Source organism: Nicrophorus vespilloides, unplaced genomic scaffold, assembly GCF_001412225.1.
Source record: "Nicrophorus vespilloides isolate i.1.1-1 unplaced genomic scaffold, Nicve_v1.0, whole genome shotgun sequence".
In the NCBI taxonomy this organism is placed as follows: Eukaryota; Metazoa; Arthropoda; class Insecta; order Coleoptera; family Silphidae; genus Nicrophorus; species Nicrophorus vespilloides.
The window spans coordinates 5,535-29,729 of NW_017098881.1; the positions used below are offsets into that span (position 1 = coordinate 5,535).

At 29.4% G+C, this 24,195-nt stretch overlaps 5 protein-coding genes across 5 annotated transcripts; all 5 read right to left on the reverse strand.

Annotated features, from left to right (window-relative positions):
* Window positions 1-12,098: 12,098 nt before the first annotated feature.
* On the reverse strand, window positions 12,099-16,729 carry LOC108563394 (the record flags this gene model as incomplete). Its single annotated transcript, XM_017922054.1, has 3 exons — window positions 16,651-16,729; window positions 16,301-16,596; window positions 12,099-12,250 (listed from the first exon to the last, which is right to left on the reverse strand). Coding segments are annotated over exons 1-3 (502 nt in total), but the record flags the coding sequence as incomplete, so codon positions are not given.
* A 414-nt stretch (window positions 16,730-17,143) lies between these two features.
* On the reverse strand, window positions 17,144-17,719 carry LOC108563403. The gene is made up of 2 exons (XM_017922064.1): window positions 17,666-17,719; window positions 17,144-17,605 (listed from the first exon to the last, which is right to left on the reverse strand). The coding sequence occupies exons 1-2, from the start codon at window positions 17,717-17,719 to the stop codon at window positions 17,258-17,260; spliced, it is 402 nt and encodes a 133-aa protein (XP_017777553.1). The 3' UTR covers window positions 17,144-17,257.
* A 357-nt stretch (window positions 17,720-18,076) lies between these two features.
* Window positions 18,077-19,151, reverse strand: LOC108563395. The gene is made up of 2 exons (XM_017922055.1): window positions 19,119-19,151; window positions 18,077-18,367 (listed from the first exon to the last, which is right to left on the reverse strand). Exons 1-2 carry the CDS (start codon window positions 19,149-19,151, stop codon window positions 18,077-18,079), a joined length of 324 nt encoding a protein of 107 aa, XP_017777544.1.
* A 549-nt stretch (window positions 19,152-19,700) lies between these two features.
* LOC108563402 lies at window positions 19,701-20,189 on the reverse strand. Its single transcript, XM_017922063.1, has 2 exons — window positions 20,134-20,189; window positions 19,701-20,085 (listed from the first exon to the last, which is right to left on the reverse strand). Exons 1-2 carry the CDS (start codon window positions 20,185-20,187, stop codon window positions 19,753-19,755), a joined length of 387 nt encoding a protein of 128 aa, XP_017777552.1. The 5' UTR covers window positions 20,188-20,189; the 3' UTR covers window positions 19,701-19,752.
* A 1,012-nt stretch (window positions 20,190-21,201) lies between these two features.
* On the reverse strand, window positions 21,202-21,685 carry LOC108563401. Its single transcript, XM_017922062.1, has 2 exons — window positions 21,626-21,685; window positions 21,202-21,563 (listed from the first exon to the last, which is right to left on the reverse strand). The coding sequence occupies exons 1-2, from the start codon at window positions 21,677-21,679 to the stop codon at window positions 21,216-21,218; spliced, it is 402 nt and encodes a 133-aa protein (XP_017777551.1). The 5' UTR covers window positions 21,680-21,685; the 3' UTR covers window positions 21,202-21,215.
* Window positions 21,686-24,195: the final 2,510 nt, after the last annotated feature.

A 24,195-nucleotide genomic window follows, 5' to 3' on the forward strand; every position in this document is an offset into this window, starting at 1 on the left:
GTTTCCATTTGTATGACTAATTTAGAAAGATTCCTTTTGTAAGTAAAGAGGTCATATTTATAGAAGATTTTTAATAAACTTGTAGTTTCAATATAAATCCCTATCGGAAAAATGGAAATATTTATCCATTCAGATGTTTGTTGTTGTGCGCTCATGGCTCGTTCGAAGGCACAAGGATGTTAATGAAAAAAAATCTGTTACCCGTTGGATTTAATAGAGCTCGTAAATTTGCGATGCAGCTGAACGCCTCTGCCTAAAACCGCGTGAGAGTAAGCGAGATAGACAGAGAAAATAATAAACTTCTAGCGTTCATAGGTAATTTTACGATATTTACAATGTCTGGGCTCGGCGTTCAGAACCCGAAATTGCGCTCGTATATTTATTGGAAAAGTGCAAAGAAGGATAGTTTTGAGAGGAAGATTTTTCGCCGCCTCTGAAACCGTTCCTCATCCCCTTTTCCGAGGGGGATGTTTTGCACATTCGGGCCACGTCTGTCCTCATAATTAATTAGCACCAGACTGTGAATGTGTAGTGTATGTATGTGCGGCTTGTTCCATCCCCAGACACACTAAAATATCAACTGATTATAATTAAAACAACTAAGTTTATTGTGTTAACAGAACAACGCATTTATTCAGAGCTAAAGGGAGGACGTCCCTCCAGACAACAGACTGCGAAAGGGATGCTCATTTCTCCCTTGTCACAGTTGGAATATCATAAGCCAATTATTCCGCGGACTGTGAAAATATTGTATTAGTTTAAGTTAATTTCTCAAAAAGCGTGGAGCGAGATGAAAGCAGCGCGACGTGCAATTTTCGGTACATCTGGATTAGCTCTAGACCAGAGCTCGAGATGAAGTGATTCCCAGTCTTCTCAACTTCTCTTTTATATTCAAAGCACATTTTGTTCGCTGCACTTTAAAATATACTATGTAACTTTTAAACAAGGAGTATAGCTTTGTTTTGCAAACTTAAACAGTACTTGTACAGATATTATATTCAAACGACCCATCTATCGGATACTTGACTGTTGACAGCTTAAAAAACTTAAGCAACGTGTGTAATGGAACATTAGACATTGATTTTGACAACTCGGGATTATAACAATTCTTATTTTCTATTAATTTCTGAAGTACTTTGTGGATATTGCCATTAAAAAAAGCTTCTAAAAAATATAACAACATAAAATTAATTATATCTTCATTTTAACGCACATTTCTTATATCAAAAACTTACTTCTTGGCAGCAGATTTAAAGCATTACAGATACACTCATTAATGATATTGAATATGTTGACAACTGTTAAAAACAGAAGTAAACATTATAAATAATATAAAAACTGTGCAGTATTCAATAAACTTACATCTTTTCGGAGATATGATATGAAAAAGATCATTTATAAAAATATGGTGTGGAATGTGTTATCATTGAATTCCAGTATAAAAATGGAGTGGTTTATTTGAAACAGGTTTTTTTTGTGAAATTACCGTGTATATTTTACAATTACATATAATTTTTGAACAGTGAATGGCTCCACGTTTTTGGTATCGACAACTTTTTTATAGGTTGAGATGAAAGCGGCACAATTTGTTTGATTATGCAATTGCGCATTGAGAGAAATTTGTATGGGAAAAGGATGTGTATGTGTGTGGTGTGTGGACAGAATGTGACGGATGGAAATGGATGGAAAGAAAATGTCAGTCCAGCTTGTGCGTGACAATTTTCCCATGGCAATTAAATAATTATAATGTTGTTGGCATGACAAATAATGGTTCCCTTAATCTGTACTCTAATTGTGATTAATTGAATAGCCTGAATGCGCGCTCATTTAACCCCTTTGCGCTACAAAGAATCTTAATCCCAAAAATTAGTTCAATTAAATCCGACATCGGCCGAATGCAAATTTGCAAAACGCATTGCTCTCATACCGCCCATAGCATGTTGATAAATGGTCCACGTTGTTCTTCATTTAAGTAATTAACTTATCTAGAATTTTAAGAAGAATACTAGTCAAAACTAACTTACAATATTTAGGCAAAACGTACGTTCGTATGAACATTAAATACATCTGTGCGAACAAAAAGATATGTGTAAATATTATTTATAAATATAAACAAATTGCAGCAAACAATCTTTAATGTATTTGCCAACCGTTTAACGTACATTATCTTAACGTACGGAAATGTATGTATTCGTTAACTGAGCGCTTTCTGTATGAAAGTTGCATACCACTAACGACCAGCATTTTGTCACTGTCTCTTTATTAAATCCATTCATTGCAATTAAGATGTTTAAAACCGCACTGCAAAAGTAGTTAATTATATTAATTGCGACATTTATTTCAACTTTTTTAGAAGAATGTTTAGTTTTTGTTCTTTAGAATTATTATTTTCATATAAAACAATAATATTGACGTATAATAGTGATATATTAACAATACCTCGCATAGTCCGGATTTAATAGTCCGCTTTGAAAATTTCTAAACAAATTAAATTTAAATTGTCTAAATACAGATAAATTATAAAACAATAGTACACAAAATTATTTTTTTTATTCATAATTGATCGTATTTTTGTTTGTAAATAGTAAAGTCTGTTTTATTATAGTTGAAAATTAAAATATCTGCAGCTGCTTGACAATCTTAAAATAAATGTATTGACATTTTTCACTGCAAAAGAAAACCGGAAAATATTATACTAGAATTGAAGAGTGATTTCTATTTTTATCTGTGTAAACAGCACTAACGGAAATAACGAATTGCGTTAGGAGTTTATACAGTTTGTTTTTACTCTGCCCATCTTACCTATTATTAACTCGTTGTCTATAAATCTCTTCGTAAGACAAGTATATTATAGGCGTTTATGATGCATCGAAATTTAGTTTTTAATGGTCCATTGTTGCCGTGAATCGACGGCTAATTTATATATGACTTGCTGTGTTGCGAGGGATATTGGATGATTTAGTTGCAAGAAGCCATGGGTGAACGCACTCATTTACTCTGTCAAATCTCCAAGTGGCCTTTTCATTCTTTCGCTTCGTTTTACGCCTCTTAATTAGTCTCGTTTAAGTATTATTAGCCTGAAGTGTGCCAGGACTTTTATGGTTGTCGAATCTCCATAGCTCTTTTTCTCTATATTATTTTTCCCATTCTTGGTAATATTTTATAGGAATTTCATGGTTCAATAATCCTATAGTTAAATCCCTTAAACTAATGTTATTACGTTATTAAATGAACTTAAAGCATTAAACGCGTTGGTGCAATGCTATTCAATTGCTTTAAGAGACACTGAATGTAAGTGATCCTAGAGATACCTTGTATTCAGGTGTCTAGCTCTTCAAATCGTGGTTGTATTATGAAGTCAAGTACACTTCTTCCTGTAATTATCTCTCCAATTACTTTAATTTTTATTATATAACTAAGTCCATTACTTTGTTAATAAAAATTATTATTGAGTAATATTTTTTTTTTGTAATTATCAGTTATTTTAAAGATGTCATATGTAAAATTAATTGATTTAATTAACAAACTTTATACAACAATACTTTGCATAGAGTAGATTCGGTCAGTCCGGATTCAAGATTAGTCTGATTTCAAACAGTAATTTGCAACACCATACTCGAACTATACGAGGTAGCTGTAGTTATGTAAGACCAACATATTATTGTGGTTTAAAAAATTCTGGATTATCACGTTCTATCGTTGTGGAGTATTGGTGGAGTATATGAATATTAAATAGAATATTCTTATATAGTTTTATTATATAAATCAGTGATTTTATTGAGATGTCAACTAAGACAAGTGTTGATCTCATGTTGAGTTACATTTTTCTTTTCAGTTAGAAGAAAGTTGTAGACGAATATACACCTATTCTTCGTGGTACTTTACACGGTTTAAAAAAAAATAAATGTTGAAAATAAACTATTAAACTAAAAAGAAGATATTTTTTTTTGTCTTTCAATATTTTTGTTTGATTTATATACCTTAAAAAAGAAAATAATTCATAATTATTAAACAACGAAATAATGCATTTTTTTTGTATATTTTTCGAGTTACGCGGTTTTACGTTCAAAAGGTTACAATTTCGATTTACAGCAACCTTTCTACCATATAAATGTATGTACATATAAATTGTAATATCTCAACAATATAATAAATTTAACAGAATTGTAAAAAGTTCTGAGCGTTTTGTATCATACATCGAGCTTTTTCTTGAGACCAGCCTTATGCAAATGGTTCCAAATGGTTTTCTGGCTAATCTTCAGTTCCTGGTTAATGCAATAAGTGCTCGGATGCCGTCTGACTCGCCAATTTCCATGATTTTATCAACATTTTCGACTATTGGCCTATCAGAACATGTCTCATTATTGAATTTTCTAGTTATTTACGTCCATTTTGCAACGCTCTAACACATAACACAAAACTATCAAAGAACTTTTTTAAAGCCTTATGTCGCCTTTAAGTCGCTGTATAGAATGACAAGATGCAACGTATACATCGTGAGATATAGCTCACTAAAGCCATCTAAGGAAATACCCTCAAAACTTATTTCTTCACCCAATAGTTTTAGAAAAAAGCACAATAAACTTGAAATAAATTACGAAACAAAGTGATATAAAAAAATCTTTCTTTAAAAATATTAAAAAAAGTTAAACCAATTATAAAAAGAATAATTCAAAATATATACAGAATTAATTCATTCTATCAATCAATATTTAAACGAAAATTTATATGGTCAATTTTCAATGTAATTTTTTGTTTGTTTTAAAAATAAATGTCTTTATTATAAATATTCAACTGTGTATATTTTCGGTAATAAAATAGAAAAGATAGGCCTTTGGAGATTCCATCGTTTGCAAATAGCTCTGAACGAAACTTGGATTATATCCAAGAATGTGATTTACAAAGGAATTCACTATGTTTTATAGTGTGTCTAGTCATAGGTTTATTTATTTTTTTCATTTTATTTTAAACAATAAATAATAAAGGACATTTTCAAGTGGGTATGAATAATCAGAATATTAATAGAATTTTATGTAACTGCCTTGTTGCCTTCCTAAATTTTATAAATTAGTTAATTCTTTATGAATGGATTAGTTTTAGTTATTTTATTTTTAATTATTACTTGACGAAAAGACCTTTGTAACATTTTATTATTATTTATATTGGAATTTTTAATACTTATTTATTTTTATTTACTTTTTGTGACTGTTGCAATATACGTTTTTATTATCAATATTAATAATTACAATAAAAAAATATTTATAATAATTAATAATAGTAATTAAAATATTTCAAATATTATAAAGACCCAAGAAATGTAAGTCTGTTAGTCGTCAAAGTTTAATAGATAATTGAATAAAATAGGACCAAAGAAGATGTGGTTGATAGCCTATTGGCTCTGAGTGTCTCCAAATGAAAAATACAAGAATTTTACAAGATATCAATTAGTATTATATGTATACATTTCTAAGATACGTTATCGAGTGAACTTAATTATGCATATTTATAACCAATTTGTAAATAAATTAAGTATGAATTAATTACAGAAGCACGTACTGCATTTGATAGTATTAAGTGGGACGAAAAAATGTAATTATCACATCAGCTGAAGCTTGATGCAATATACTCATTGCGAAGAAGACGCATTTTGAGATAAGTGGGCCATGAATATTACGACAAGATTATACTATCGGCGCCTAGGGAGCCTTTGAATAGTCCTGCGAAGATAAACAGGAGTTATTCAAGTAGAATTGCAGGCCTGATGCACCTGCACTATTGGATCCCCCTCATCGCTTTGAAAGAAGGAAGAGAAAAAAAAGAACAAACAAAAGGAATAGAAGAAGAGGATGGTAGAAAAAAATATAGGAGGAGGGTGGCCAAAACTAAATAAGGCAAAATAGAATAAAAGTGGTGGGGTGGAATAAGAATCCTTCGGCGGGGAACTGGAAAAACTAATCTGTGCGAAATTGTGTTTGCCCTTATAAATTATTCATAATCGGGGGGAGGTTTTCTTTCTTTCTGGTCGAATGCAAAATATTCAGAAGCCAGCCATTCCAAACGGAATGATTTGTAAATCTGCCTTTTTAAAATATAATACCAATATATATCGAGATGTTCAGGAGGAGATAGGTTGGACAAAAAAAAGAGGGTGGAGGATGAGGGCGTATGCAGGAAGCAGGACTAGAGATGTATCGGGATACATAACGAGGGCGCATACTTATTATACTTTCATGTCGAAGAAAGGAAAGGCGAACTGAGCTGCAGCACATTCTGCTACCCGAATAACAAATCCCAGCATCCGAGTATTGACATTTACGTTTTAAATAAATTACGCCGGACACTTTTCCGGTATAGAAAAAAAAAGGTATTCGCAGTCGAAATGTCAATGAGAAAGCAATTTACTGTTCACTTTGTATCAAAGCTTTGCATTAAAAAATCCACAAAAACGGATAAAACGAGTACAATTTTTAGTTTTGTTTGTTTTTGTACTCTCCAATTTCATTTACTAATAATAATAACAATATTTTATTGTAACAACCATTAAATTACATAAATTCAAATTTAAAAAATGATTAATTAATAAATTCATCATCAGAATGGGCGTTTTAAATCGAACTAAATACACACAAAAACAAATCACATAAACAAAATTGGTTATATAAAAGTGATCATTATACATAAATAAAATAATAAATAATGTATTCTAGTAATACACAAACATGTATTCTACAATATTGATTTATTTTTAATTTGCTCAATTAAAATTTAGTTTATTTAGAAATGTTTACATTCAACTTATAGCCAGAGATGTTGGTAGGTTGTGAATAAATAATAAAAGTAAAAAAAAAAGAAATTTTCAAACAGGTCTATATATAATCCGAACATATCGAAGCGGTACTATGCGAGGTATTGCTGTATATTTATTTAAGTAATTTTTAATTGATTGCTAAATTACATAAATTCAAATTAAAAAAATGATTAATTAATAAATTCATCATCAGAATGGGCGTTTTAAATCGAACTAAATACACACAAAAACAAATCACATAAACAAACTTGGTTATATAAAGGTAGAAAAGTGATCATTATACATAAATAAAACAATAAATAATGTATTCTAGTGATACACAAACATGTATTGTGCAATATTGATTTATTTTTAATTTGCTCAATTAAAATTTAGTTTATTTAGAAATGTTTACATTCAACTTATAGCCAGAGATGTTGGTAGGTTGTGAATAAATAATAAAAGTAAAAAAAAAAAAGAAATTTTCAAACAGGTCTATATATAATCCATATCGAAGCGGTACTATGCGAGGTATTGCTGTATTTATTTAAGTAATTTTTAATTGATTGCTAAAACAAAATTAGTATGGAATCAAAAATATAACAGAATTCATTACTTCATTAATTATTGTCAATGATATTTTTTTTTTCAAACTATGACAATAAAATAAGATATTTCATCCTATACTGGAGGGACTGCAGCCCTTATGAAGTCTGGCTATATTAGTTTATCCTTCTATTACCAGTTATTAATAAACATTTATACGTTATATATAACAATTTTACCGTAATAAGTTTTTTTATATATATATATATAATTTAATTTAATTTCAAGTACGTAATCAATAAAACAGTAACAAGTAAATTTCTTAAATTTAAAGTTACAAATTTTTACATTTCCAATTCCTTCATCTTTATTGTAGATGTATTTCTACTATTTTAGATTGTCATAAGTTCTTATTATATTGTACTCGAATGTAACTAATATAGTATCATTTTTTCTTCGAAATGTTTAGCTGTTCCTAAATTAACTTTAAACTATGTATATTGGTATATTGTATAGACTATAAGATTTTGTCCTTGAAATCTGTGAAATTAAATTATAATTTATAAATTCAAATATTAAAAATATATTTGTTTATATTCGAATTTATAAATTATAATTTAAATTATCAATTTATTCCATTATTTTGCAAACTAATAATACATATTATAAATTATTAGCTATATTATCAAGAACTTCTTGGAAGGATTTATGATTTTAAAATTTCCAATGAATAACGAGATTTGTTGATTACGAAGAAATACGGGTGGCATAGATAAAACTTGGACTTGAATATAAACAATAAAATATATAGTAATAAGTAAACACTGCTATAACATGGTATTCTCATAATGTGGTTTCCATATAACGCAGAACAAATATTACGACACGGCTTCTATACAATACAATTTAATTATTATAGATTAAGAACAATTTCGAATTGAAGACACTTTAGAATCAAAAGTCTAGATCAGTGATTGTTAAAGGGGTGTCCCAAAAAAATATTTGCGGGATTACAGAAAATTGATGTCCGATCTATCATATCCATTCTTCGGGGAGTCCTATAAATTTTTTAAGTACAAAGTTTGAGAAACATTGGTCTAGATGAATAATAATTGCTGGCATTACCTCAACTCCATTGGTAACCTAAAATATAGATTATTGAAAAAAACAACAGGAATCTACATAGAAATTCCCTTCGACCAAAAGAGATATATTTTACAGTATATAAGAGACTTTAGTTTAAATAAGATGAAACTTTTTAATTATTATATAAGAGGTTTGTAAAGTTATATAAAATGTTGGAAGTGTTGTAAAAAGACATACATTTTCGAATTTATTTTGTCCATTCGCGACTCGACAAGCTGCAATTATCAACTACATATTCCTATTTAAATAAGACAACGTGTACCCAAAGTATAATTATAACTTTCTTTAATTAATACGCCGCGCGAAACTAAAGTTTTTTAAATAACATAAGAAGAAGCTTCAGGTAATTTGTAAAATTACAGGATGAAATAAATTACAAAAAAAGAAACATAGAGAACACGGCGTAAAATATTTATTCTTGAATTATGCAACACGTAATTACCAGTTCGTCGGTAAGTAAAGGCAAATAAAGTGTCCGGAAGTTTTCGAAACGGAAGTTAGTAAGAAGTTAATAGTGATTAGCAGTAAAAGGGCCTGGGTGTATAGACCAATTCGAGGTGCATCGTTGAAGATGCGCTGCAATGTGTATATTTATATACACGTAACTTTTTATTCCATGCTTTATTTTTTTTCCGTTTGATTCTATTTTCTGAGGCAGATATCGTTACACCACCCAGGGGAAATTTTCTCTTTATGAATTTACTTAAGATTACAAACTTTGTGTCAAGTTGAGCAGGTTTATTCCCCTGGTCGGGCTTCCGGATTCGGGCGGGGGAAAAGGTAGTTTAAATACCGCAGGACAGTCCGTGTTTTAGTATGTTTATATATATTAAGGGACGCACGCAAGGGACCAGTTTATATCCGTAGACCCTCGGTCCCCATCAAACGGATTTGCAATGCACGCGAAAGAAACAAAAATAAAGGATATACCTTCTTTGTTTCCTCATATACTCCATCTCCTTTTTTTTTTGTATTCTATCTGTAACTCTAGATTACAAAGTTAAACATGGGGACAGGAAAAAAATAAACTAAAGCGGGACTGGGAATAAGAAGAAGAGGAACATCGTCGCTTTGATCTGAAAGCAAAGGATTTAAGTGGTCCGAGAATCCTTTATCACTGATGAACTAATTTTCCGGGTCGGAATAATTGGGATTCCTCTTCGGCCATTAATTCATTGCCGAATTCGGCGGTTTTATATATATACGAGCAATATAATATTGTCAGCATGTTTTGGGGTAATATGGAAACGAGGGGTGGATTCTCTGAGCGCGCGCGTATGTGTAATTCAAACAAGCCCTTGTGTTTTAACAAACCAAATTAAAAGTTCACCCCTTGCATATCAAGCATGTGTTTGTACGTATATATTATACATGTGGCTCGTTACACTCATAGGAATCTACGTTTCGCAGGAACAAGCGAATTCAATCAAAAGCAGAATTATTGCCATTGCACTTTAATAACGTAGTCAGCCTCTGTGTAGAGACACTTTTTTCTTTCCTATTATGATTTCAGTGCATATATTGCATACAGAATTTACAACTATTCACATGATATCATCAAAACCATTTTTTGACAGGAAAATTTACACGATTAATTTAATAACCACTATAAAATATTTCAATAGTTAACATTTTTTAATAATACTAATAACAAAAACTATACAAAAATCACCAAAGCTCAATATAATTATGATACATTACATTAAATGTGTAAAACAAACTTTAAACCTAAACAAAAATAATAATTCACTATATTGATACATGCCATTAAAACAATGTTAATTGATGAAAATATTTTTATATTTGTCAACAATTGTATATTAAATAATTATTATTTATTATATTATTTAACCGATTCTTGGGGAATAACACAAATATTTGTGTTTTATTAATTAATAGTGCTTATTCAAAGAATTTATTAAAAAATATTTTTTTCTGACCAAACAATATTTTTATAATTTCGAAAAAAAGAGATTACAATAAAATTAAAACACCTGTTTTTATTTTACTGCAATGATTTAGTAATTTTTGTAATCAATTTTTTTTTCCAGTCTTGTATTTTGTTTGTTTTAATGTTGTTTAAATTTAAAGAAATGTTATTTTTACAGAAAAAATAAAAAAAATATAATATCTTAATTGATTTTTAAGTAAATTGCATCGTTTATTAGGAAATAACGAATAAGTTTATAATTTGTTTTATATTAAGTAATTGTAGAGGTAAAAACATGAAGTAACTAACTAATATAAATGGAAAATTATTTCAGTGTTGAATTAAAATTAATTGCAACGAATAATTGTATTTTCTAACTTGCTTTAAACTAGTTTCATGAGTTTTGTATAATATTGTTATATAATCGTTGAGGAAATTTTAGTTACATTTCGTCGAAAAGTCTATATATAAATATTATCAATTTGAATGAAATTTGCGCAACATAAATGTAGACCGCACAAAACGATATTTATGCATATTGCGATAATACGAGTATGATTTATACAATGAATAGCAATAAAGCCAGATAATTGATTGGAATTACAATGCATTCCATTAATTTTCGTTTTATTCGCAATGACCTTTTAGACGACAATAATATTTTAAAACCGAAACGAACTCATTTAAATGTAAATTTGTTGTATGTCTGTTTTGTTTTGTTTTTTCGTTTTCGCCTCTATGCCCGTTCACGTGCAATTCACTACGTAACTTTGCGGAAAACGTACAGCAACAACAACAACATAAAAAAAATAATAATATAAAGCGAACAAACGGGCTCAAACAAACGCATCGCACAATGCACACACAGACTAAATATATATATATATTAATTACGCAACGCGTTCGATTATTTAAATGCACTTACTGAATTAATTAGCGCGCCGCGTAATTCATATTTTCACGTTTGTTTGTATATATGTGTTTCATGGAAATGTGCATTTTTTTGGTAGAATTGACTGAAAATTTATGTTTGAAAACTTTTTTTCGGTGTAACTTTTTTATAGATGATTTCTTGTTCCAAATTCAGCAATCTTTCTAGAACAGTGTTGTGTCGAAAATGGACACATCTACTGTTTAACCGTATTACGTATTATGTATATATTACATAGGGGACTTAAGAATTTTAGAATGGCTCTGGTGGGGCATTATTCTCAAGTATTCAAACACGCACAGTTTACATGTTGTTAAATATGAAATCTTGTGGCTAGAATCGTTTGAGTCTCCTTCAATGGCTAGTTTTATTAGTCAACCATACTAGTAGGTGGTTTCGGTAGACTACCAGTCGCTGATGGTAGTTTGTGTTGACTTTTCTGATCTCTTCTTTTACTAGCTTTGCGTGTATTTATGATCAGCCTCAATGTCTTCAATTGATACCTCTTTATTACATGAACTTACAGTCAGACCACCAAACCTGTTTATAGATTAGTACATTTTCTAAATTACAATGCCAATTGCTTCTTATTGGCTTTTATGTGGTTCTTCCAGCTCAAGCGATGAACTACGTGGTTTCTCAGATACTTGGCTCCTTTAGCTCGGGTGTTGTTTAGAAAACCGGTGAACATATATGTCTACGCATTGTAAAGGTGTCATGTGCGGATTTTGTTTCATTCGCATTTTCTTTCAGCATACTTTGTTGTTCAGGGTCTCCTGGAAGCATGTACCTTCTATTAGCATTGTATACAAGAATTGCTCTGTCATCTGCATAGGTGGCTAATGTGACCAGTTGTGTTATTGGCAAGTCCGCTGTGAAGATTAGATACAATAAGTCCCCGTACCAATCCCTGCGGTACACCGGAACGTATCGGCCATATGGCCGATTGGGTAATCAATTCCGCACAGTTCAAAACCGCACTTATCGAGGACTTTGTAACCGCATATAAATAAATATCACATAAGAGACTTGACTTTCAAATTGGTGAATCTGCAATGATCGAAGTTTTGATGTATTCCAAGATTTAATACGTAGGCAATACTTACATAATAACTATATAGAAATAAATAAGTACACTAAATATACTAGAATCTATAGATTACTAAATAAACTGGGGTGAAAAATCCATTAAATTCACAAAATTGTGAATAGTTTTACTTAACATTCTGACCATATTTATAAAAGTTAGCTAGTTCTGTCAATATCCGGACTCTTTGAAGCGACGATGTGAATAAATACAAAAAAGAAAAAAATGTTTTGCATAATATTTCTTTAGAATTTATTCTTATTTTGTTCTACAACATTTTTAAGCAGTGAATCCGCACTGATCGAAGTCGCATTATGCGAGTTATAGCAATACTTTGCTGATTTTATTAAATTATATACTGATAAATCTAAGAGATTTAATATTTATTGCAATTCTAATTATTTGAAAGTAAAATGAAAATAATCAACAATAAACAACAAATTTATCATAATATTTATTACAGAAATGAAATTTACGTGCTCAAAATAAAAGAACAATTGCATGTATTTGTGTATGACATATGTAAATTGCACTAGAACAATGGGAGCTGCAAGACATAAAAAAAAGAAATGGTTGAATAACATTTCACTCGCCATTAATTTTAATGAAAATGAATTGTTTAATAATGAAATAGTAGAATAAACATAACCATTTCATTATAGAATTATGAATATTATGAAACAAATAAAAAATGTTTCACGTTTTTACATTTTAATAGCAAAATCAAATTAAATAGTGCTGTAATATGAATGTAATACGTGATATAACTAGAATAAATCTAAATCTAAGAATTAATATTTTAAGCTAGATTTTCCATTACTTTGATGTAATTTTTGTTTATACATTTTAAAGTTTGAAATGTCCATAAAATTCTGAAATGATTGAAAGTGTAAATGAAAACTTTGAATAACGGTAATGCTAATGGAAATAAATATTTTTATAATATAAATGTATGGAGTTGGCTGGAAAATAAATAGGATTAGGTTCAAAATGAGAGATTTAAAAAATTATTTATCATAAATAAATGAAAATATAAATTAGGCCACGTATATATATGTAAAATGACATAAGGATTTGTAGTAAAAAAGTAATAATAAAGTAATAATTGAAAACGTTATATAGAATTGCAATAAAATATAAGAAAATTTCATTATACTATATTTTATGAAAATATGTTATTAATCTAAACATATTACGTAATCATTAGCATGGAGCAAACGTGACGTAAAATTGATATAAGATATTTTAATTGTTGAGTATTTAAAGCATTAGAAAATACAACCATGATAATTATAATATAATTTACTAAAGTTTTGTTTTCAATAATATTTGTAAAAAAGTTTTACTAATACAAAATTAACTTGAAAGTACTTAAATAAAACTACATAATTCCTGTAGTCCTACTAGCTTCGTGTTTTTATATGCAAACTTTCTACTCTAGTTAGTTTTAGCTCAAGAATTCCGGAAACAGCAAACAACCTAAACAAAACAAATTTAATCTTACAAACAATTATGCATACATTTTATAAACATGTGTACAATATTTTTAAATGCGCATCGCCTTTTTCACTACTATATGAATTACAATTAATTTGTTTATGTGCTTTATATACTGAATGTATGAATATTTTACTCCTGCAATCCATCCAGATTGTTGCATCACTTGATCATATTTCTCAGTTAACGCCCGGCGCATCCACCAAAAATTACATAAGCCGCTTTGCTATCATTTTTAATTAAGTCCGAAATGCTTTAATCTCATTCATTATTTATCTTTCGTCTTCGCAATAATATAAATTATTCAATGAATTTATATTATGCAGAATAATTAATGCTGTTTCTTCTATAAATATTATGAAAAAAGAAAATAACTAATAATTTTTTATGTATTCTGAAAGGAAAAATAAATAATTTTTTAAAACTAATTGAAAACTAATGATTTTTTAATTGTTATATTTTATAATTATGGTGAAAACTAAGTGAATAATTCCTAAAAAAAATTGTTGTTATAAACATTTTGTGTTTGAGAAAGAAAAATATTATTGGTAACAGTATAAATTAGGTATTAATATTTTATGGCAGTTTAGTCAATACGTATAAGTACTATATTTTATCATGAATATTCAATGTATTTATATATTTATGTACTGGTTTTATTGCAATGGTAAGTTTTGTTTTTGGTATAGAATATTTATATGTACATATACCTTTAGTGGGTGTAAATAACAGGTAGCAGTACAATATATATTAAATATTTTATAAAGATTAAATAGTTGCGACGTCGAAAAATGCATTCACGTTAGTGCGAGCCGCCGTGTCAACTGTGCACAAAAGTCATTTGAATTATGAATGAATGCACATGAACACACTCTGGATGGAAGAGGGAAAATATTATTTTTCATTATGATCTAATTACGCCCATAGCGGGTGCACTCTTAATTGAATAATTACGTTTCGTCGCAAAATTAAAATCTATAATGTTTAGTTTGCATTCACTTTGTTGGGTCACCACTCAGTTTTATTATCACATTTCCAAATATTATTTTATGGTTATATTGAATATTTCAAATATTATTGTTATTGATGCATCTAAATCTCCTTTATTATATAATGTGTAAGATTTAAATTTAGCGCCATTTTTTTTTGTATAAGTAAATATGGAAAATTCTGTACGAAATAACAACTCGTTATTATTCTTAAAACTCAATTTTAAAAAAATAATATTTTGCAGTTCGGAAATTACAGTCGAATTTATGATCGAAGATTAATTATATAAATTAGGATTCTGAACATAAGTCCTTGTAGTGGGGTTGCATAACAAGAATTAGACGTTTCAATGTGCTTCTTTCAAAGATTTTTTTTGAAATATGTAATTACCTATCTACAAGAACCAACTTATACAAGAACTGTAACCAAAATACTATAAATCGCAAAATTTGTACTTTCTTGGAGCATTAAATCTTTTCGTTTAAGAAATATGTCTAATTAAAAAAATAAATCAATAAATATTTATGGGATGCCTAGTAATAAATCCGTTTAATCCAGTATTCATTTAATGAATTGATCTTGTCTTATATAAATCAATACTCATAATTTTTACATACTTGAGGAATTTAATTAACGCTTTGTTTGCACATTTATTCGAAAAAAAAATGCATTTGGAGCACATTCAATTTTTTTAAAATTTATTTACAAAAATGTATTACAAGTTTCCCATTTCAAACCTTCCAATTTATATAATATAAATAACTATTAATTTTAACAATAAAAACAAATAACTAACAACGTTCTTCTAATTTTAAAATCTATAAACGAGATCAAGGGTATTATGCCTTTTTGGTCTATGTGGAGTTTCACTATTGTCTAATAAATTTATTGCTAGAGTATTGGGATGCTTTTTTATCTCACTAAACATAGAGATTTCAATGTATTAATTTGGAGGTCATTGTGGATAACGTTCGCTGCTCCCAAACCACAGGTCTACACCGGTTTTAACACACAGCCTTATATATTAAAATTTTATTTGCGATCTTCTCCCAATCAAACAAAAAATCATCATTATGGTAACTATCCACCGGTAAAGATCACCTATCTAATGTCAACCGCGATGTTAAATTTACTCAATGTACACAATCATAACCAGATTGTCAATAAAATTACACGAAATAAAAAAAGTAACTGGAGGACAGGTTCCTTTCTTTGGGATGAATGTTGATTTTGTTTCATTAGTTATAAATTGCATTAGTTATTAATATAATGAAAATTATTTTACAGAAAAACACAAAAATTACTTTAATTTACTTATAATTGTTGTAATTCGAAATTGAAACTCTTCGTATTAATTATAAAAATTTTCGAAAACATTTGAAAAACTCGAAAGATCGCTTCTCGCTGCTTGTTTCCTTTTTCGCATAGACAATGCATTTATTCATCTTCGTCTTCAAAATTTCCAGCATAAGCTTCAGGAAATTATCTTCTTCAAACTCTCCATCTTCATCCATGAGGTCCAACTCTGTGGCTATGCAGGATGTGTAGTCCAAGAATTTCGGATCATTGACGAACTCACCCTGCATCGATTTCACAACTAATTCATTGTCGATATTGGTGGAATTCACGCAATATTGGGACAATGTATAGATATCCGTTCTAATTACGTGCCAATTGTCAAACTAAATGAAATTATTTATATATCAATGATTTTTATGTTATATAACAGGACTTACCTGACCCGAAATTAGCGTAAAGGCTAAAGCAAAAACTAAAAGAACACTCCTCATGTTTAGACTTGATATTTTGAATTGAAGATTTGCAGGATCTGTTTGCTTTTATATCGAGAATGTTGATAACGCTAGTACGACATTCGTTTGCAATTATGAAATATTCTAGATAAATTGGAGCGTGTTTATTATAAATATGCTTCTAGATAAATCAAAGTGCGAAAATACGTCAAAATGCATAAAACAAGTGCTACCTAAATTTCAAACTAAATGTAATATACAAAATTACTCGAAAAGTATAAATGGTAGAAAGATGATTGAATATAGAAATGAAAGCTGAATATATGAGGATTCAAATGTTGTAAATTTGTTACTGTAATTTGCTATCAAAATTAAAACAACGAAAAATTACATTTTTGTAAATTTATCAAAAAGTAAATCGTAGAAACGTGATTGACGTTTAGTTATTATGTATTTTTTTCTATGTAAGTGTGCGATTTAAAATTATACCCAGGTATTTGGCTTCAACAGCTTCTAAATAAATAAAATTATTATTTAAAGTAATTGGAAGGGCAACTAATAGCCAAATGGTTTGAAATTGAAATTTTTCGTATTAATTATCAAAAGTGTTGTCAGTCTCATTTAAATTTTTCCACAAACATTTGGCGAACTCGAAATATTCCTTCTCTCTGCTTGTCTCCTTCTTCGCATCTACAACGCATTTATTCATCGTCGTCTTCCAATTGTCCAGAATAAGCGTCACGAAATTATTTTCTTCAAACTTTCCATCTTCATCCATGGGGTCCAACTCTGCGGCTATACAGGATGAGTAGTCCAAGAATTTCGGATCATCGACGAACTTACCCAGCATCGATTTCTCAACTAATTTATTGTTGACTATGGCGGAAATCGTGCAATAATGGGACAATGCAAAGACTTTCGTATTAACTTCGGTCCAATTCTGAAACCAAATTAACATACTTCTATATCAATGATTTTTATGTTATATTACAGGACTTACCTGACCCGAAATTAGCGTAAAGGCTAAAGCGAAAACTAATAGAACACTCCTCATGTTTAGACTTGATATTTTTAATTGAAAATGTGCAGGATCTGTTTGCTTTTATATCGAGAATGTTGATAACGCTAGTACGACATTCGTTTGCAATTGTGAAATATTCTAGATAAATTGGAGCGTGTTTATTATAAATATGCTTCTAGATAAATCAAATTCCCTAAATTCCAAACTAAATATAATATACAAAAATACTCAAAAACTATAAATGGTAGAAAGACGATTAAATATAGAAATCAAAGCTGAATATATAAGGATTCAAAGGTTGTATATTTGTAACTCTAATTTGTTATCAAAAGAATGAACGAAAAATTATATTTTTCTAAATTACTCAAAAAGTAAATCGTAAAAACGTGATTAACAATGAAAATGCACACTATGATGCAAACATCTCAAATAGATGAAAGATCTCTTCCCATTTCCGTTCTCCTTTAAGCCCTCCGATTTGCACCTCTTCAGGACTAAGTAAGCATTATCCATCAGATTGATCAGAAAAGTCTTCTCCTTAAAATTCCCTTCGGCATCTAATAAGTTCAAACTCTTAGTCATGCAGAAGGAGAACTTCATGTATTTCGGATCCTCGACGTATTCACCTTTCTGGGACTTCGTGACCAAATCTGGATCGACTTTGCTCGATTCTTTGCAATCCTGGCATTTTTTGGCAAACTTCAGATTAAACTCGTTTCAGGCCGGAAGTAAAATTGAAAATATATAAAAAATGTACCAAAATGAACATTTTACAAAACACTTACCTCAGCCGAGAGTTACAGCTAAAACGATAACCGCAAAAACGATCCTCATCTTTTCGTTCAATTTTTTTTAATTGTGTTCAATTATTAGACGTGGTGCTCTTATATATAGAGAGAGATTTTAAATATGCAGCGAAGATTTTGATAAAACGTATTAGGAAATCTTCTCTTCTTAAAATACATAATTTGATAACAGTTTCTTGTTTACAAATGTTGTGATCACTCCATCCAGTTTATATGACGTTATTATTATCTTTAAATAACGATACGAAATATTGTATTTTTTTTTTAAATTTAAATTTTATTTTAATTCAGTTATACTTCATTACCTCTGTTGACGAAGCTTCTATATAAAGAATTTAATTTTTAATATGATAAAGGAGAAATGACATTAAAACTTTTTGGAGAAACGCAATTGAAAACATTGAGACAGTTTTTTGGTAAGAAGTTGTACTATAAGTAGGAAATAACATCCAAATAATTATAAATTAAGTTATAATAAGTTATACTGATTTAACAGGTTTCGGAAATATCTATAAAGATGTTGGTAGGATTAAATAATTGAAAAGGTGCTTAAATGACATTGAAAACGTATTTTGCGTTTAGTGAAAATGATCCTGAATAAGGAAGAAAAACTTGAATTTTATTACTTTCAGCTTCTTTACGGACGAACGTATCTTCATTCTGGCTATAGTATTTTTATCTAGTAATAAATCCGTTTAATCTAGTATTCAATTAATGAATTGAAATCCATCATCACCTGTAGTATTTTCTAATTTTAGGAAATCACTTCAAATTAATTTGTAATATTGATAGTATAGGTCGGTTATTTATTTCTTTAATTTATTAAACATAATTACATAGTTGAGGAATTTAAATAACGCGTTGCTTGCACATTTATTCGAAAAAAAAATGCAGTTAGAGCACATTTAATTTTTAATATTCTTGTTTTTTTTGTATTAAATTTATTATTTACAATCTGTCATTATGGCAGAAAAAATCATCATTATGGTAACCATCCACCGGTAAAGATTACCTACCTAATGTCAACGATTTTAAATTTACTCAATGTTCACAATGATAACCAGATTGTGAATAAAATTCCTTTCTTTGGGGTGAAAGTTGTTTGTTGTTGATTTTGTATCATTAGTTAAAATTATATAAGTTATATTTTTAATATAATTTATAATTTATTAATATAATGAAAATTATTTTAAAGAAAAACACAAAAAATACTTTAATTTATTTATAATTGGTGTAATTCGAAATAGAAACTCTTCTGTATTAATCATCAAAAGATGTTAAAAAACATTTGTAAAACTCGAAAGATCGCTTCTCGCTGCTTGTCTCCTTCTTCGCATGGACAATGCATTTATACACCTCGATCTTCATAAGTTCTATAAAAATCTTCAGGACATTATATTTTACAAACTTTCCATCTTCATCTATGACTCCCAACTCTGTGGCTATGCAGGATGAGTATTCCAAGAATTTCGGATCATCGACGTACTCACCCTGCATCGATTTCACAACTAATTCATTGTCGATATTGGTGTAATTCACGCATAGTTCGGACAATTCATAGATATCCGCTCTAACTTCAGGCCAATCCTCAAACTAAATTAACTTACTCATATAATTTTTATGTTATATAACAGGACTTACCACACCCGAAGTTAGCGTAAAGGCTAAAGCGAAAACTAAAAAAACACTCTTCATGTTTAGACTTGATATTTTTAATTGAAGATGTGCAGGATCTGTTTGCTTTTATATCGAGAATGTTGATAACGCTAGTATGACATTCGTTTGCAATTATGAAATATTGTAGATAAATTGGAGCGTGTTTATTATAAATATGCTTATAGATAAATCAAAGTGCGGAAATACATCAAAATGTATAAAACATGTGCTACCTAATTTACAAACTAAATATAATGTACAAAATTACTCGAAAAGTATAAATAGTGGAAAGGATTCGAAAGTTTTATATTTCTAACTGTAATTTGTTTTCAAAAGAACGAATTTTTTTTTTTGTAAATTGCTCAAAAATTAAAGAGAAAACTAAGAGAACACTCCTCATGTTTAGACTTGATATTTTTAATTGAAGATGTGCAGAATCTTCATCTTTGTTGGCAATTAAGAAATATTCTAGATAAATTGGAGCGTGTTTATTATAAATATGCTTCATCAAAGTGCGAAAATACGTCAAAATGCATAAAACATGTGCTACCCAAATTCCAAACTAAATGTAATATACAAAATTATTATTAAATTAATTATATTATTAAAGATGATTGAAGATAGAAATGAAAGCTGAATATATAAGTATTCAAAGGTTGTAACTGTAATTTGCTAACAAAATTGAAAGAACGAAAAATTATATTTTTGTAAATTACTCAAAAAGTAAATCGTAGAAACGTGATTGGCAATGGAAATTAAATTTTAATACTTGTGAAATCAAAAGTGTATTGTATCATTTTTGTAACTCTAGGATGTAAGTAGCAGTCAATTATAAAAGAACGAAAAATTAAACTTTGAAAAAGCAGTGTCTTCACATTTTCATAAATTACTCGAAAAGTATAAATCGTAGAAAGTTGATTAAATATGGAAATGAAATCTGAAGATTTGTGAAAAAAAAGTTGTATTTTATTATATTTCTAGATATAGATACAATTAGATACAATAGTAGAAAATATTTATTAACTAAGGAAAGTACATTTTATCATTGCATGATTACAGCACGTACATTAATCAAAAACATTCTTCATAAAATTGACGTCTTTCAGAACACTATAGTGCAAACATCTCAAATAGGTGAAAGATCTCTTCCCATGTCCCGTCTCCTTTTCGCCCTCAGCTTTGCATTTTTCCAGGACCAAGTTAGCATTATCCATCAGAATGATCATAAAATTCTTCTCCTTGAAATTCCCTTCGGCATCTACTACGTTCAAACTCTTGGTAATACAAGAGGTGAACTGCATGAATTTCGGATCCTCGACGAATACATCATTCTCGATCAAATCCGGATCGACTTGGCTCAATTCTTGGCAACTCTGGGAGTAGTTGGCCAATTTCAGTTCAAACTCGCCAAAGACCTGAAGATAAATTGAAAATATATCAAAAAGGTACCAAAATGAACATATTACAAAACACTTACGTCAGCCGAAATTATAGTTACAGCTAAAACGATAACCGCAAAAACGATCTTCATCTTTTCGCTCAAAATTTTTAATTGCGTCCAATTATCAGACGTAGTGCTCTTATATATAGAGAGAGATTTTAAATATGCAGCGAAGATTTTGATAAAACGTATTAGGAAATCTTCTCTCGATAAAATACATAATTTGATAACAGTTTTTTGTTTAAAAATGTGGTGATCACTACATCCCGTTTATATGACGTCATTATTATCTTTAAATAACGATTCGAAATATTGTATATTTTTTTTTAATTTAAATTTTATTTTAATTCAGTTATACCTCATTACCTCTGTTGATGAAGCTTCGATATAAAGAATTAAATTTTTAATATGATAAAGGAGAAATGACATTTACACTTTTTGGAGAAACGCAATTGAAAACATTGAGACAGTTTTTGGTACGAAGTTGTACTATAAGTAGGAAATAACATCCAAATAATTATAAATTAAGTTATACTGATTTAACAGGTTTCAGAAATATCTATAAAGATGTTAGTAGATATTAATTAAATGCAAAAGATCATGGTTAGTGGAAAATTAAATAATTATTGCTTGTAGCAATAGGGCCATCGTTCATCACAGATGGACAGTGAAATGAATGAGGTTCAGCATATGGACCTTCAGTCAAGTCGATGGACAATGACAGTGTCAATGATAGCAGCAGATTCAAATCAAAGGAAATAGTGGAATCGTAGAGCATCAATAAACTACTGAAGTTAACCTACAAGACGACAGCCAACCTACCATCCACCTGAAAAAACTACCTACCTAATGTCAACCGCGATCTTAAATTCACTAAATGTTCACATTGATGAACAGATTGTGAATAAAATTACACGACATAAAAAAGTAACTGGAGGACAGGTTTCTTTCTTTGGGATGAATGTTGTTTGTTGTTTATTTTGTTTCATTAGATATAAATCGCATTAGTTATTAATATAATGAAAATTATTTGAAAGAAAAACACAAAAATTACTTTAATTTATTTATAATTGTTGTAATTCAAAATTGAAACTCTTCGTATTAATTAACAACCGTGTCAGTCTCATTTAAATTTTTCCACAAACATTTGACGAACTCAAAAGATCGCTTCTCGCTGCCTGTCTCCTTCTTCGCATCTACAACACATTTATTCATCATCATCTTCCAATTGTCCAGAATAAGCGTTACGAAATTATTTTCTTCAAAGTTTCCATCTTCATCCATAAGGTCCAGCGCTGTGGCTATGCAGAATGTGTAGTCCAAGAATTTCGGATCATCGACTAACTTACCCTCCATCGATTTTTCAACTAATTCATAGTCGACATTGGTGGAAATCATGCAATAATAGGACAATGCATAGACTCTTTTTTTAACTTCGGTTCAATCCTGAAACCAAATTAACTTACTTCTATAGCAATGATTTTTATGTTATATAACAGGACTTACTTGACCTGAAATTAGCGGAAAGGCTAAAACGAAAACTAAAAGAACACTCCTCATGTTTAGACTTGATAGTTTTAATTGAAGATGTGCAGGATCTGTTTGATTTTATATCGAGAATGTTGATAACGGTGTTACGATTTTCGTTGGCAATTAAGAAATATTCTAGATAAATTGGAGCGTGTTTATTATAAATATGCTTCTAGATAAATCAAAGTGCGTCAAAAGATACGTCAAAATGCATAAAACAAGTTCTACCTAAATTTCAAACTAAATGCAATATACAAAATTACTCGAAAAGTACAAATGGTAGAAAGATGATTGAATATAGAAATGAAAGCTGAATATATGAGGATTCAAAGGTTGTATATTTGTAACCGTAATTTACTATCAAAATTAAAAGAACGAAAAATTATATTTTTGTAAATTACTCAAAAAGTAAATCGTAGAAACGTGATTGACGTTTAGTTATTATGTGTTTTTTTTTTCATGTAAGTCTGCGATCTAAAATTATACCCAGGTATTTGGCATCATCAGCTTGTGGGATAAAATTATTATTTAAAGTAACTGGAAGGGCAACTAATAGCCGAATGGTTTAAAATTGAAACTCTTCGTATTAATTATCAAAAGTTTTGTCAGCTAAATTTAAATTTTTCCACAAACATTTGGCGAACTCGAAAGATCGCTTCTCGCTGCTTGTCTCCTTCTTCGCATCGACAAGGCATTTATTCATCATCATCTTCCAAACGTACAGAATACTCGACATCATAATATCTTCTTCAAACTTTCCATCTTCATCCATGACACCCATTGATGTGGCTATGCAGCTTGTGTAGGTCAAGAACTTCGGATCATCGTTGAACTTACCCTGCATCGATTTCACAATTAATTTACTGTTGAGTATGTTGGAAATCGTGCAAAAATGGGACAATGCAAAGACTCTCGTATGAACTTCGGTCCAATCCTGAAACCAAATTAACTTACTTCTATATCAATGATTTGTATATTATATAACAGGACTTACCTGACCCGAAATTAGCGTAAAGCCTAAAGCGAAAACTAAAAGAACACTCCTCATGTTTAGACTTGATATTTTTAATTGAAGA